Source organism: Diabrotica virgifera, chromosome 8 (genome assembly GCF_917563875.1).
Source record: "Diabrotica virgifera virgifera chromosome 8, PGI_DIABVI_V3a".
NCBI classification, from domain to species: Eukaryota; Metazoa; Arthropoda; class Insecta; order Coleoptera; family Chrysomelidae; genus Diabrotica; species Diabrotica virgifera.
In genome coordinates, this window is record NC_065450.1 from 41,945,260 (window position 1) to 41,962,379 (window position 17,120).

General features: G+C 31.9%; 2 protein-coding genes across 3 annotated transcripts in view; one reads left to right on the forward strand and one right to left on the reverse strand.

Moving 5' to 3' along the window:
* Positions 1–17,120, reverse strand: part of LOC114336400 (endoplasmic reticulum-Golgi intermediate compartment protein 3) — a 43,423-nt gene that overhangs the window by 2,321 nt on the left and 23,982 nt on the right. The window lies entirely within an intron of this gene.
* On the forward strand, positions 6,888–14,388 carry LOC114336403 (reactive oxygen species modulator 1). The gene is made up of 2 exons (XM_028286761.1): positions 6,888–7,184; positions 14,122–14,388. The coding sequence occupies exons 1-2, from the start codon at positions 7,048–7,050 to the stop codon at positions 14,228–14,230; spliced, it is 246 nt and encodes an 81-aa protein (XP_028142562.1). The 5' UTR covers positions 6,888–7,047; the 3' UTR covers positions 14,231–14,388.

A 17,120-nucleotide genomic window follows, 5' to 3' on the forward strand; every position in this document is an offset into this window, starting at 1 on the left:
CCTGACCAAATCTGACAGCGTGTCACGTGACTGTAAGTAGAGGGGAGCCAATACAAAATCAAACTGATAATCAATATTTGAAATAGAAGAATTTATATCAGAAGTGCGTTTTTATTTTCTGTTTATATTAATACATAATATCACTAGCGTGACACGGCATTTTTTTTTAAATGTCTCATTTAAACATACACAAAGCGTCCTGATAAAATTTCAAAAAACCGCCACCATGAGCAGGTCGGTCGATTTTGCTTTGACACTTTGTTAACGCTCAGAGCGAATACCCGCTTTACACCAACAATAAATTGAACAAGAAATTGACCAATTTATTCAAGGCCAAATTTGACGTGTTAAAGCACACTTTGACATCTAAGTTTGTTCGTTATCAATTTCACGTGAAGAAATTGACGAAATAGAACACTGTGACAGCATAATAATTCTAATTAGATTTAACTAGATTTATTATGCTGTGTCATTGCATTGGTACTACTGAAAATATTGACACGTTTACAACATTTATTCAAAGTTCCTTCAATTTATTGAAGTCAAAGAAACTTTGACTTCAAAGAAATTCACGAATTTATTGACGTGAATAACGAATAATAATAACGAACAAAATTGGATGTCAAATTGTTGTTTTTTGAACACGTCAAATTTGGCCTTGAATAAATTGGTCAATTTCTTGTTCAATTTAATGTTGGTGTAAAGCGGGTATAAGACAGCTGCTTCTGTCTTACGACGTCATCTGAAGTTTCCTAGTTTTATTTTGTTTTCGGCCATATTGCTTTCTCGAGATGCTGAAAGCCATGATAGATTACAATATAAGGCTTACATAAAAATTATAAATAGATGACTTAAAGACATAAATTCGATTTATTTTAACATTAAAATTGTAGATAAAAGTATTTTTCTTTCAAATTCATATTTTTCGGATTTAATTTTTTTTTGAAGTTATACTTCTTTAGGCACGAGGGTGAATTTTTACATTCTCTGGCGCATGCGCACACCCACAGTATATTAGTCAATTATCATTATATATGACAGTATATTTAGTCGCTCAAACGTTACAAGGGATCGTATTGGGTGTTAAAATCATCTGTCAATAATTGTTGGAGATTATGGATCAACAAATATTGTGTACAGTATTTCTCATGATCATCTTTCAGTGCGTCACAGTTTTTCGATTTCTTTTTAACGCATTAAATTGTATGTGACAGAAAAAAAGGCACGTCGGTGATTACATTTCGTCGGTGACATTTTTATAACATTTATTCTAGTTATTCTAGTTGTCGATAGATGGCGCCATAATAAAAAATAATTTTTTTTTAATTAGATTATAATATTACAAATATAATCTGTATAATTTATAAGACTATACAAATCAAAGAAAATACCATTTTATAAATGCAAGAAACACATTTGATTTGTTTTTATTCCAAATTGAAAATAAAATGTGACAACTGTCAGATTTAACTAAAATGTCATGTTAGAATAAATGTCATAAATGTGTATTATCACGGACTTACCCTTTTTCCTATCATTTGTTACGCACTGAAAAATGATCATGAAAAGGACAATATATTAGTTTTTATTGTTGTGATGGCAGAGAAAAAAGCAAGTTTATAATTGTAGTGACTTTTTAAATAGTTTTTAAAAGCGACAGATACGTAATAATTGTAAATGTTTCAGTATCCTAATAAAAATTACATAGGTACCTACCTTTTTGGAAAATTTAAAATGAACCTATCAAAATAGCATGTAATGCTTTGATTTACATAATTTGATTATCATCAAAATTTCTCTCAATATTCACCTAATATATTGTTCTCTTACTCTATGTTTTGTTGTATTTTAATATTTCAATATTTCAATATTCTACAAAAATCAAAATAATTTGGTTAAATTCAGAACTGTCAAAAGTTTAAACCGTATAGTTCGTCGATCTTCCCACAAGATGCAGGTGTCTCCGTGGGTAGAAGTGTAAGATGAATGAGTTCCAATACTAACTGCGGAAAACAGTGAAACTTATGATTTTTTTAGTACAAATATCTTTGAGATTGCGCAAAAAGCTTTAAAATGACATACTACAAAGTTTGATACTCATTTATTGTTAATATAATTGCGAAAAAAGGTCGGAATTGAAAAAAAATATTTTCGCAATAACTGTTGTAAAAATTAGTGTACAGGTTTAAAATGTTTGTCAAATGAGGGTTCTTTTGTGCTTAATATGTGATAAAAATTTCAAAGCGATTCATTTAGTTGTTTAACTTTTATTCGAATTGTTTATCTCAGAGAGCATTTTTTTTTGCAATAAAATAAGTCAGAAAAAAATGACGTTAGAACCATTCCACAAATGTCAAATGGAAGAGCATGAGCTATATTTTCAACATGGTTTAAAAAAAGCAAATAAAAAATGCATTTATTAGTAATAAATAATTATGCAAAAGCATTAAAATTAAGCGGGTTCGAACCCCACTAGAAACTTTTACTTTTCTGTTTTTTTTTATACATTTTATGATTGTAGTATATTTATTATATAATTTTTTTTTCAGAAAATAGGTATTTAGTTCAATTTTTTTCCGACAATTATTGTTCAGAAATCATTTGTGGCATTTTTCAATGTGTTTGTGTGTGTTTTATTCTTTTATTTTTTTAATTTTTGGTACTGTTTTAATAAAAATTTTTGAAAAGTAGTAAGTACATATTAAAATGAGTTTAATATTTAAATAAAATATAAATGATTAACTATTTAGATGGGAAATAAGCCACAATTAAATTGAAAAAATAATTTTATTAACGTTTCGAAGCCCAAATCGGGTTTCGTTGTCAAAATACAAAATACTACTAAATTAAACAAAAATGTTGTTCCTAAGTAAAAATATAAATAAACTGTTTAAAGTATATTAATTTCGTTGAAATCATAGAGTATAACTTCTTACGTGCGTACAGAGTACACACACATTCTTTTTTTATTATTATTTTTTAACCGCCAAAAGTCAAAAATTTTTTGTGCGCCGAAGTTTTTTAGACCTATTTTTGTTAACATTATCAATAAAGTTGGGTGCACAAGTATTTTTCTATCTTGACAGTCCGAATTACCTAAGTACTTTTTATTATTTTATGGTTACAAATACGTACGTACCTACCATAACACATATAAAAATTTTTGGCCTATGTATATGGTTTTAAAGAATAATTTTAATTTAGAGTTTATGTTTATAATAAGGTGAACTGTCTTTAAAAGTCTCAATTAAGAAACCTTTTTAAGTTTGCTATAAAACTGGGTGCACTTACAAGTTCTTTTTACATGGTTTTAAAAGTACCCTACGGCAGCTTTAAAACCTGTTGCAACAAAGTTTTAAGAAGGTTTTTAATTTTGGTTTTATTGACCTCCTTCAGTGTGGGCTCTTTTATGCTGAAAGCGGGTTTATTGCAACCTTACGGTTTACTTAAAAACTAAATGGCTTTAATTTTAGTTTTATTCTACAGTTTTAAAGCATCCTTAAAATACTTAATAAACCCGTTCTGTGCTACTTGTGTTATCCACTGTCTCTCTGAAAGTTTAGCAGGGAATAATACAAAAACATAGTTTTTGTTCAGTGTAATGTGCTTGGAGCAAAGAACATAACTATTTTATTAAATAGATGGATGTAGTAATTTCAATATTTTTCAACTTACAACACTTAAATAAATGGAATGATTTATTTTAAAATAACTCTGATAAAAACAACAGCAAAATACAACGAAATACAGTAAAAAATGAAGTTTTAAACAAGCAATACTTAACCCAACCTTAAAACATGAACATTGAGAGTAAATAAAATATTTTGACATTCTTACCTCACAAATTCACGAAAATAATAATACAATCGCACAAAATGAATGTTCATAACCAAAAGTCCTTATTTACTCTTAAACAATTAAAAAAATACACAATATTTCCAATTGCTTATGCGATAAACACGCAGGAATTACTAAATTAGAAATGTTTGGAAAGGAAATTGATCTCTATCTGATCGCTATCGATCAGAAAACTGAAAGATAAATAACGCTGAAGAAATATGATTGACTAACATTTGAAAATTTAGTTGTAACAAAACATATCAACGTAAATAAGTAATGGAAAAAGTGTTGTTTTTGTTTATTCTATTTTACCTCTTTATACTGCACACACAAGCGGCTCCAATTGTTTTTAACCTAAGATTATTTAATTTTTGTTTTCTAATTCTATTTTATTTTTATTTATTTACATTGAATTCATAGTAGCAGGAGACTGAAACGCCAAACACACCACATGGGGTTCCAGATTAATCGCACCTAAAGGTCGAGCATTAATGAATACTATTCAACAAAATAACTTAAGATATTTATCAACAGGAGAACCCACATACTGGCCTACGGACGCCAACAAAATCCCAGATTTGGTAGATTTTGCTGTAACAAAAGGGATATCTGACATCCATAGTGCAATAGAGTCAAACTTCGATTTAACATCAGACCACAGCACAATAATAATAACTTTAAGCACACACATAATATGGAGAAGAATACCACCCAAACTGACAACTAAAGAAACAAACTGGGATATTTTCCAAAATTCTGTAAATACAAATATTAGACTAGATTTTAGGATAAAAGAAAACCAAGAGGTAGAGGAAGCAGTAGACTATTTAACAACAGCTTTACAAACAGCAGGGTGGGAAGCAACACAGCAGCGTCAAAGAAGTGTGCAAGAAAACCATAATATTCCCCTCCATATAAGAGAACTTGTAGCAGAAAAGAGAAGAGCTCGACGCATATGGCAACAAACGAGAAATCCATTAAATAAAACGTACCTTAATAGGATAAGTCATAGACTAAATAGAGCACTACATGAGGAAAAAAACGACTCCTTCCAGTTTTATGTTTCGAACCTCTCACGTGAAGACCACTCTATATGGAAAGCTACAAAAAAATTTAAACGGCCGACAATAACAAATTCACCTTTAAGAAAAACAGATATGACCTGGGCCCGCACAACTGAAGAAAAAAACCACCGTATTCGCAGAGCATCTTGCAACTGTATTCTCAACACCAGAAAACAATGACGATGAAGATGACGATATAAAAAAGTACCTCGAAACTCCATGTCAACTATCTCTTCCTCTGACAACATTTACTCCGACAGAGGTTCGACAACAAATAAAAATGCTAAATCCTCAGAAAGCTCCTGGCTATGATTTGATAACAGGAGAATTACTTCAGAAGCTACCGAGAAAAGCAGTGGTGTTATTAACAGTAATATACAACAGCATATTACGTCTTCGCTATTTTCCAATACAATGGAAATTAGCTCAAGTTACTATGATTTCGAAACCTGGTAAACCCGTAATACAAGCAAATTCATATCGCCCGATAAGCCTACTCCCAATAATGTCGAAAGTATTAGAACGGCTACTATTACATAAAATCGAGCAAGTTGTCCCCATAAACGAAATTATACCACAACACCAATTCGGATTTAGACGTGAACACTCAACCATACAACAATGCCACAGAATAGTAAATATAATTAAAACAACTCTTGAAGAAAAAAAGTTTTGCGATGGAGTGTTTCTCGATATACAACAGGCATTTGATAGGGTATGGCATCAAGGTCTCCTCTATAAACTAAAATTACACATGACAGACCAACTATACTTTATTCTAAAATCGTATCTGACTGACCGATATTTCCAAGTCAAAATTGAAGACAACTTCTCAAATTACCACATCATCCAATCTGGCGTACCACAGGGTAGCGTTCTCGGCCCATTTCTCTATCTGATATTTACAGCCGACGTTCCAACCAGAAATGATACCTTATTAGCTACTTTTGCCGATGATACGGGAATCTTAGCAGTGGATGTCGACCCTAATGTAACATCACAAAAAGTTCAAAATCATTTAGATCAATTACAAAACTGGCTCAAGCGATGGAAAATAAATGTTAATGCCAGCAAATCAGTACAAATTACTTTTACAACCAGAAAATCTACATGTCCTCAAGTTTCTATAAATAATACTCCGATTCCCATCAAGCCAGTTGTCAAATACTTGGGATTGCATCTGGATGAAAAACTCATATGCACATTAAAATTAAACGTAAACAATTAAATCTTAAACTAAAAAATATGAACTGGCTATTTAACAAGAAGTCTCAGTTATCTCTTGAAAATAAACTGCTTCTGTACAAAGCTATACTTATACCAGTTTGGTCTTACGGAATAGAACTATGGGGATGCAGTAAACCTTCAAATACGAAGATACTCCAAACATTCCAATCCAAAATTCTCCGTATGATAAGTAAAGCTCCATGGTATGTATCCAACCAGACACTCCACAATGATCTGGACATCCCACTAATCAAGGACTTAATAAAAAATCGTTCAATAAAATATCAAAATCGCACCACTGACCACACCAACGACTTGATAAATAATTTATTCACCCAACCACTTGCTGAAAGAAGACTAAAGAGAATATGGCCAGACGACCTACCACAATAAAGAATAATACTTAGAGAACCGTCACTGGATGGTACCTAATTCACGTTAATTTACTTTCAGACTATTTACTTATTACTTTGTGTTTAGAGTAGATTGTAAAAATGCAGTATATCAAAAAAAAATTTACATTGAATATTAATTTGTGTTTTATTGTACATATAATCCACTTTTGCAATAATGTTGTGATATATTTGATATGAATTCAGGATTTTTTTGTAATTTGGCAATAATGTTAACTTACATCTTAGATCTCCTACGATTACGTACATAATGACGTACAACGATATCTATGTTGTACAGACCGTACAGACGGTATCTGTTCTGTGATACCATGATAAAACATAAAAAATTTGACTTTGACGCATTGACAGTGACAGTGACAGAAGACATCTTGTAATAGTTATGAAGTTAGAGTAGGACTTTAATTTCTTTAATAATCACATGTACAAATAAAACACTTTCGAATATAAAAAATAATCATTTTTAAATTTCTTTAGATTCCCCTTCAATTTATTTGTAAAAAATGCCAGTACCGGGTGGTGTTTATCAACAACAAGGACAAGGACCATCTTGCATGGATAGAATGAAAATGGGATTCTTTCTAGGATTTTGTGTTGGAATGGCTAGTGGAGCATTGTTTGGTGGATTCTCGGCTCTCAGGTGAGTAAATAGTGTATTTAGTGCAGCCTGTGAGTATAAAAACCTGTTATAATATTCAGGAATTTTGAAACCTATCTGGCATTGTAAGGGACAATGTCAGGAATAACTTATATTCAAATGAAAAGCTGGGTGCACATATATGCGATCCGAACTGTTTGCGAACTGCTCACGTACAGTTCGTTGAAAATATATTTACAACGAACTCATCACAATCCATGGAAAGCGACGAACCAACACTTGTGTGAAGTTCATGTGAATGATTCATTTCATTTAATTTGTAATTTGCAAAATATTTCGTTACCATCTGTGCAAGTGTAAATATACATACAGGGTGATTGATTAGTGGGGTAAAGCTCAATAGATCCGCTCTAGTAATAGAGAGCAATAAAAGTTATAACAAAAATTTTAGCCACCTTTGAGCTTCACATTACAAAATTAGTTAGAATGTTACAGGGTGTTCGATAACACAGTGGCAGACCAAACTTATGTTTTTTTAAAAGGGAACACCCTATATTTTATTTTATATTCGAAACCCTGTTAACTTCTCCATCACAAAAATATGGTGTGTTATGTTATACAGGGTATTTACAAAGTTATAACCAATTTTGTATGAAAATCATAACAAGTTCAACTCCCTGTATAAATAAAAATAAGCACAATAGCAATGGTTTATTATTGCCATACTTTTTAATTTATTGTCAAAATTTTCAAGAATTACTGACATTGCTAATTTTCTTTATATCAAAAACAGGGTAAGTGAAAACGCAAGTACATTATTTTCTCAGTAATGTTAAATGGAACAAGCTGTATTTTATATCATTATTGAAAAGTAATATTACTGTACCTTAATTTTTATATAACATTCCCTATGTCCAAATTTATTAGTTTTCAAGATATTTTCATTTTTCAGAACAAATTATTTTAGGTGTCTAAATTTATATAAATGTTAAGTAAGCCATGACTGAATTGACAATTGGCGATTACTGATTATCAATCCAGTAATCAATGTAACAAATGTAGCAAGTAAAGAAATAAAAATAATTTATTAGCAATACATTTTACAAAAAAAAAACAACCAAAACATGCAACATTTTTGAAACAATTAAAACTTACTTTTTAATGTAAATGTAACAAATAAAGAAAGAAAATTAGTAATAAATTTTACAAAAAAACAAAACACAAAATACAACATTTTGTGAAGACAATTAAACACTACTTTTGTATGTAAATATAACATTGTAACAAATAAAGAACGAAAAATAATTTATCAGTAACAAATTTGGCAAAAAAAACATGTTTGAAAAAATTAGAAGCTACTTTTTAAAATATTTTTAATATTTAATTACATAAGGTGTTCAAAATTACCTCCTAACACATTTATGCACGCCTAAAAACGATCATTGAATCAGCTTACTCTACGAAGCATTTGTAAATTAATACATCGAAATACACTTTGTATTCTATTTTTCACCTCATACCTTGTTGTTGGAAGTATTTTATAAACTTCATTATTAACTTAACCCCAAAAAAATCAGTCCAGTTTATTAAATTCTGGTGATTTGGGTGGCCATGCTACTGGTCCATTGAAAATATCTCAAAAACTAATAAATTTAGACATGGGGAATGTTATCTAAAAGTTAAGTACAGTAATGGTACTTTTCAATAGTGATATAAAATATAGGGTGTTCCATTTAAAATTACTGAGAAAATAATGTACTTGCGTTTCTTGAAAATCATTCTTGAAAATTTTGACAATACCTATGCAAAAAAATGTGGCATTAATAAACCATTGCTGTTTTGCTTATTTTTATTTATACAGGGAGCTGAACTTATTACGATTTTCGTAGAACATTGGTTATAACTTTGTAAATACCCTGTATAACATAACAAACATTCATATTTTTGTGATGGGGGAGTTAACAGGATTTCGAATATAAAATAAAATATGGGGTGTTCCATTTAAAAAAACATAAGTTTGGTCTGCCACTATGATATCGAACACCCTGTCACATTCTAACTAATTTTGTAATGTGAAGCGCAAAGGTGGCTAAAATTTTTGTTATTAACTTTTATTGCTATCTATTACTATAGCGGATCTATTGAGCTTTATCCCACTAATCAATCACCCTGTATAAATATATAAACGAAATTCAAACAGGGAACATGTCAAATGCGTATGCACTTTGGATACATACACACATAAAGTAACATTCTAAATGTATGGTATGGTACAGCTGGTTCCTAAAAAAACTGATATGACTCTTAGTAAGATTTGATCATTTTGAGCAGTGTATGATTGGTCTGACATTATATTATATTTATTATGACAGACAAATAATAAAATAAACAAACAAACAGCCATTTTTTGAGGTTGAACTAATGAACTGTCAACACGGATGGAATGGCCTCGTCCCATTCAAATAGTGAAGCGAGATTGCAGCCAACATACAAGTTAGAGGTCCTAGAGAGAGACAGAGCATGCCAGGGAAAATTTGCTACAACTACCACCAGAGTTGCCAGATGTGATTTTATAAATCCCCCACTTAGAACTGAAATTCTCTCAAATTAAGCTCAAAGCCCCCAAATTAAAATGTTTTCCGCATTTTAATAAATTAGTAGTCAAATGTAGAGAACAGTAAACCAAAATTATTCTACTTATCAACAGAGGGCCCTGGAAATAATTCATAGGTCCAATCTTCTTCGATTATATGAATGTATAATATACAGTTCTATGTACATTCGCAAATTTAATTTCCCATGACCCCTTAAAATCTTCCATAACTCTCCCCCCAAAAAAATCCCTCAACCATTTCTGCTTAGAAATATTCCCATAGACGCTTTTAAATTACTCCAAAATTGTAGAAAAATACCCCAATCTGGCAACCCTGGCTACCACTATCAATTTGTTTGTTTACGAAAGATGGCGATTATCTTCCCTCTTTCCCTGGCTATTGCTCTCTCATCCTGGAGGCATTCAATTCGCTTCATGCCCATTCCACCTGTGTTGACAGTTCATTGGGTTTTTTTTCTTTTATGGCCTTTGGGAACTGCGCCCATTTAGCCAGCAACACTTCTTGAAGTTCATTGGGTTGAACAGAATAAGTTATCTGACAAATTTTAAGATTTGGGAGTGACAGTGACAGCATGTAAATAATAAGTATTTATCCTTCAAAATACACTGCTCAATTTTCTACAGAATACGCTGTACATCGGAGCAGGGCCCATGTGAGCTCTTAAGAACACTTGGACCTTCTACGGTGGGTCCATTGTATCGCCCCTATCTTACGGACCAAGCCCATAAGAACGTGGTCTTCAGTGTTTCTGAGGCCCAGGCGGCACCAGGCTCCCATGTCAGAATCAGCAGGGTCTGCAAATCTAAGCTCTTCCTGCCGATGCCACCCCAAATAAAGACATCATTGATTTGTTTATCAAAAATAAAAATACTACTAATCAGTTTACTTTTTCTCACGTTTCTTAATATCTAGGAACATGCCATTCACACAATGTCAATCAGATGACAGACAATATTGCTGCTGACCAACTGAACTGCGAATTTCCTTTGTGTTCTCTGGTTCCCAAAAACTGACAGGCTGTGGTTCGTGACTAATGAACAACTTCATCCCACCGTACAAATGATAAGACTATAGCGTTCGCATTCAGTTTGTCTCCCATATGTGTACCTGGCTTAACATCTAACTTTGACTGCCTATTTATTTATAACGTTTATAAGTTGTAAAATTTGCAATTTTTAGAGATTTTTAATTCTGCTGCTTAGGATATTTTTATTTTAGAACTTTGAAATAGAAAGTTGTAGGATATTAAAAATCCTACAACTTTAGTAATGGCAAGTTTAATTTCATTAATTTGTTAATGCAAAAGAGCCCGCAAAAGGTCCACAATGTCTGTTTTTGCAATTGCATTATTTATTGTAAAAATATATTTTTTTATTCTATAAGGCTTTACAACGAAGATCTTTCAATTCTAAACATGAATGCTCAGTTTCACCAAGTAAAGGTACCTTGTGGTTAAGAGATAACCAGTGGTTACCCTAAAATAAAAAATGTGCATTTCACAATATAAGGTCAACAGTGGGGTTGTGGTTAACCAACAAAATTTTTAACTTTAAGTTGGATTGATGGTTTAGAACTTGACCAGAGGATATCCTTTTGTAAATTATTAATTAATCAGATATGCATTTATATGATGTAAATGCGCTTAGCATTTCAGCAGCCAGTAATTTTTCAGAATGGCCTTAGGCACTCAAAATTAGGTGTTACATTTTTATAGAAGTTATTTCTGACATCTTCCTTTACAACGCCTGATATGTTTCAAAAATTCCTGAATTATATCCTGAAATCGGCATGTTTTTTACCAAGATCTTGAACTACTTGACATGACAAATGTGGTGTTGAATGAAAGCTTATAACCCAAGGATTGTACTAAAGGTGAGAAATTTGACCTAGGACATCATACAAGTTAGAGGTCCTAGAGAGAGAGACAGAGCATGCCAGGGAAAATTTGCTACAACTACCACCAGAGTTGCCAGATGTGATTTTATAAATCCCCCACTTAGAACTGAAATTCTCTCAAATTAAGCTGAAAGCCCCCAAATTAAAATGTTTTCCGCATTTTAATAAATTAGTAGTCAAATGTAGAGAACAACAAACCAAAATTATTCTACTTATCAACAGAGGGCCCTGGAAATAATTCATAGGTCCAATCTTCTTCGATTATATGAATGTATAATATACAGTTCTATGTACATTCGCAAATTTAAGTTCCCATGACCCCTTAAAATCTTCCATAACTCTCCCCCCAAAAAAATCCCTCAACCATTTCTGCTTAGAAATATTCCCATAGACGCTTTTAAATTACTCCAAAATTGTAGAAAAATACCCCAATCTGGCAACCCTGGCTACCACTATCAATTTGTTTGTTTACGAAAGATGGCGATTATCTTCCCTCTTTCCCTGGCTATTGCTCTCTCATCCTGGAGGCATTCAATTCGCTTCATGCCCATTCCACCTGTGTTGACAGTTCATTGGGTTTTTTTTCTTTTATGGCCTTTGGGAACTGCGCCCATTTAGCCAGCAACACTTCTTGAAGTTCATTGGGTTGAACAGAATAAGTTATCTGACAAATTTTAAGATTTGGGAGTGACAGTGACAGCATGTAAATAATAAGTATTTATCCTTCAAAATACACTGCTCAATTTTCTACAGAATACGCTGTACATCGGAGCAGGGCCCATGTGAGCTCTTAAGAACACTTGGACCTTCTACGGTGGGTCCATTGTATCGCCCCTATCTTACGGACCAAGCCCATAAGAACGTGGTCTTCAGTGTTTCTGAGGCCCAGGCGGCACCAGGCTCCCATGTCAGAATCAGCAGGGTCTGCAAATCTAAGCTCTTCCTGCCGATGCCACCCCAAATAAAGACATCATTGATTTGTTTATCAAAAATAAAAATACTACTAATCAGTTTACTTTTTCTCACGTTTCTTAATATCTAGGAACATGTCATTCACACAATCTCAATCAGATGACAGACAATATTGCTGCTGACCAACTGAACTGCGAATTTCCTTTGTGTTCTCTGGTTCCCAAAAACTGACAGGCTGTGGTTCGTGACTAATGAACAACTTCATCCTGCCATACAAATGATAAGACTATAGCGTTCGCATTCAGTTTGTCTCCCATATGTGTACCTGGCTTAACATCTAACTTTGACTGCCTATTTATTTATAACGTTTATAAGTTGTAAAATTTGCAATTTTTATAGATTTTTAATTCTGCTGCTTAGGATATTTTTATTTTAGAACTTTGAAATAGAAAGTTGTAGGATATTAAAAATCCTACAACTGTAGTAATGGTAAGTTTAATTTCATTAATTTGTTAATGCAAAAGAGCCCGCAAAAGGTCCACAATGTTTGTTTTTGCGATTGCATTATTTATTGTAAAAATATATTTTTTTATTCTATAAGGCTTTAAAATGAAGATCTTTCAATTCTAAACATCAATGCTCAGTTTCACCAAGTAAAGGTACATTGTGGTTAAGAGATAACCAGTGGTTACCCTAAAATAAAAAATGTGCATTTCACAATATAAGGTCAACAGTGGGGTTGTGGTTAACCAACAAAATTTTTAACTTTAAGTTGGATTGATGGTTTAGAACTTGACCAGAGGATATCATTTTGTGAATTATTAATTAATCAGATATGCATTTATATGATGTAAATGCGCTTAGCCTTTCAGCAGCCAGTAATTTTTCAGAATGGCCTTAGGCACCCAAAATTAGGTGTTACATTTTTATTGAAGTTATTCCTGACATCTTCCTTTACAACGCCTGATATGTTTCAAAAATTCCTGAATTATATCCTGAAATCGGCCTGTTTTTTACCCACATCTTGGACTACTTGACATGACAAAAATGTGGTGTCGAATGAAAGCTTATAACCCAAGGATTGTACTAAAGGTGAGAAATTTGACCTAGGACTTCCGGTTTTAGAGTTACAACCGGAAGTACCGTTTTAACATCAACAAAATAGTACAAACGATATATTAATCTATGTGCCTTAACAAGATGAGAACAAAAATGTTTACTTTTGGTTTTTATATCATTTCCGGTTAAAAAGTTTTGACCGGAAGCACCATATTATAGTCGCAAAAATAGTACATTTGACATATTATCAATGGAAGTGTATTGAAAAGTCGGGCTTGAATCTTTACTTCAAGTGTTGAAGTCGTTTCTGTTTAAACAATTATGACCGAAAGTTTAGTAAAATGACTCAAAATTAGTAAAATTGTATATCAGTCAGACAACAAAGTTACACGAAGAGTTTAAATATTGACTTACACTTACGGTTCTACTTTCGATCACTTTGGTTGAAAATCTAGGACTTACGAAACCCAATTTTTAATTCATTTAAATTTTTTTAGGGGCGGCATTCGAGGAAGAGAACTTGTGAATAGTGTAGGCAAAGTTATGCTTCAAGGAGGTGGCTCATTTGGAACATTCCTCGCAATTGGATCTGGCTTAAGGTGTTGAAGACATTTTTTATAAATTTGCACTGTTTTACATAAAATGTCATCATATTTAGTGTTAGTATGAATGAATTGTGATTATTTACTATTTATACAATAAATTTTTAGAATTTATTTCCGACTGTTAGGTAGAAGAGTGTATTAAATTTTTTTCAAGTTAAACCTATTTTTGATTTAAAGGTGGGGGTTAAGGTTTTATTTAAAAAATTCTGGTGGATAAGGGGTTAAATAATACTTCTGATTTTTCCCTAAAATGTATTATGGTCATCCATTTTTTGCACCATATCTCGCTTAGTTTTAATGTAATCGACATTTAACAGTGCTCATTTTAAAGGTCTTTTCAAGCACTACAAAAAATATTCGTAGTTTTCAAAAAAAAAATTATAGAACAGTTTTTGCTGAGAATTAGGTTCTCTAGTCACTTCCGTAGTTATTTCGACCAAAAACATTTCCAAAAATTTTTTCCAAACAAGACATTTCCACAAATTATGGAAAGTTTTCCCAACAAGACAAATATGTCATCCTCAAGTACTTGTCAGGTACTTCAAGGGCAGCAGCTATGTCTTTGTTATTACAGAAGTCCAAGAGCTCTTGTCTGAGACGATCTACCGGCCAGAGTGGATTTTTGTGAAACATTGCAAGAAAGGACAGCCCTCCAATCCCACTTTTTCAAAACAAAACTTTACAAAAACCTCCAAAAAAATAAAGGAAGGATGAAAATTTGGGAAAAGGTAGTTGAAATTGTCTATTATTATATAAGAAACAGTTTACAATTCTACTTCCCCTCCCTTTTACAAAAATGGGCATACCCCCTTCTTGGGGGTGAAAATATACATTCAAAATAAGTCTGGAATTGGATAAAATTACTAATTCTAAGCAACTTTTGCCCTATAGAGTTTTTTCACAAGTCAATACTTTTCGAGCTATTTGCGAGTAAATATATTTATTTTTAACAAAAAAAAACATGCTTTTGGACGGTTTTTCGGAAGTAACTGAAAAGGTAAGTATTTTATAAAAAAAATATTTTTAGCGAAAATATAGTTTATAAGAAAGTGAAATACTAAATGGTGTATGCATGAAGTCTGTTGACCCAGTTGAAGTAGAGTTGTAGTTAATGAGAAGTACGTTCTACTTCGTCAAATTCAAATCGAATATTTCAACTAGTCCTGTCGCCAGGTACAACGGCCTCCTGTATTCAGATGGACATACCCAAGATTTTTTTATGTATTTTGACCTGTAGAATACGAATTTTTTGGGTAACAGTTGATCCGGATGTCGATAAGATTGTTATAAACCAAGAAGTTGAGGAATCACATAACAGCGATTTCTCGCAAAACAAAACCTTTTTTTGTATATTTTGGGCCATTCTAACCAAAAAATGTTCCTACAAATTTTTTCGTAGGATGCATAGTTTTCGAGATAAACGCGGTTGAACTTTCAAAAAATCGAAAAATTGCAATTTTTGAACCCGAATAACTTTTAATTAAAAAATAAAATAGCAATTCTGCTTACCGCATTTGAAAGTTCAAGTCAAATTTTATCGGTTTTAATTATTTGTATTGCTAAATATTTATTATTTTATTGTTAAACAAAGCTATAAACAGCTAGTGCTTGAGTGATGTTTTCAATGATTTCTCATTTAAAATCGAACGAGTAGGTAGCAGAGGTAGAAGTGCAAGCGGGCCTATTTCTATGTAGCATGCATTAAAACGCATGTATTAGGAACGGGAAACACTATGTGTTTATAGCTTTTTTTAACAATCAAAAAATAAATTTTTATCAATGCAAATATTCAAAACATATATAATTTGACTCAAACTTTTAAAGGCGGTAAGCAGAATTGCTATTTTATTTTTCATTCAAAGGTTATTCGGGTTCAAAAATTGCAATTTTTCGATTTTTTGAAAGTTCAACCGCGTTTATCTCGAAAACTATGCATCCTACGAAAAAACTTGAAGAACATTTTTTGGTTAGAATGACCCAAAAAATACAAAAAGATGTTTTGTTTTTCGAGATATCGCTGTTATGTAATTCCCCAAGTTCTTTGTTTATAACAATCTTATCGACATCCGGATCAACTGTTACCCAAAAAATTCGTGTTCTACGGGCCAAAATACATAAAAAAACTTGGGTAAGTCCATCTGAATTAAGAAGGCCGTTGTACCCCCCGGCGACAGGACTAAACGTGAAATAACCAAAAAAAAATCACTTTTCGGGGAAAACTTATTGCAACTTTTTTAAAGTGTTTAACAAAAAGGTTTATTTTTGTCTTTTAAAAAACTTCTAACATTAAAAGTAAGTGACTTCATGCATACACCATTTTTTTCAATTTTTTATAAGCTATATTTTTAGTAAGAATATTGTTTTCAATAAAATACTTACTTTTTGAGTTATTTGCGAAAATCCGTCCAAAAACATGTTTTTTTTTGTTAAAAATGAACATATTCACTGGCAAATAACTCTAAAAGTATTGACTTAGAGAAAAAAATCTATAGAACAAAAGTTGCTTAGAATTAGTCATTTTATCCAATTTATTTATTTTGAATGTATATTTTTTCACCCCTGAGAAGGGGTATTCCACTCCATTTTTGTAAAATGGAGGGGTTGTAGCATTGTAAACTTTTTCTTATATGATAATAGATAATTTCAACTACCTATTTTCAAATTTTCATCCTTTCTTTATTTTTTTTTGGGTCAGATTGTTCTTTGATCGGGCTATATGTTGAACTCCCATAATGCACACTACTGGTGTGATGAGAATTTACAAATCAAAAGACACATAAACATAAACACTCATAAACTTTGGGTACCAAATTAATAGCTCATCATATTCTACCTGGAAATTTAAATGGTGATGTGTACCTTGATTTTTTAAACAATCACTTATTCGAGCT

What these genes read in the sequence shown, in the direction of transcription:
- LOC114336403 (XM_028286761.1), top strand. Translation starts at nt 7,048, where the DNA reads ATGCCAGTACCGGGTGGTGTTTATCAACAACAAGGACAAGGACCATCT. An exon ending in GGTGGATTCTCGGCTCTCAG is followed by an intron (nt 7,185 to 14,121) that starts GTGAGTAAATAG and finishes AAATTTTTTTAG; the next exon opens with GGGCGGCATTCGAGGAAGAG.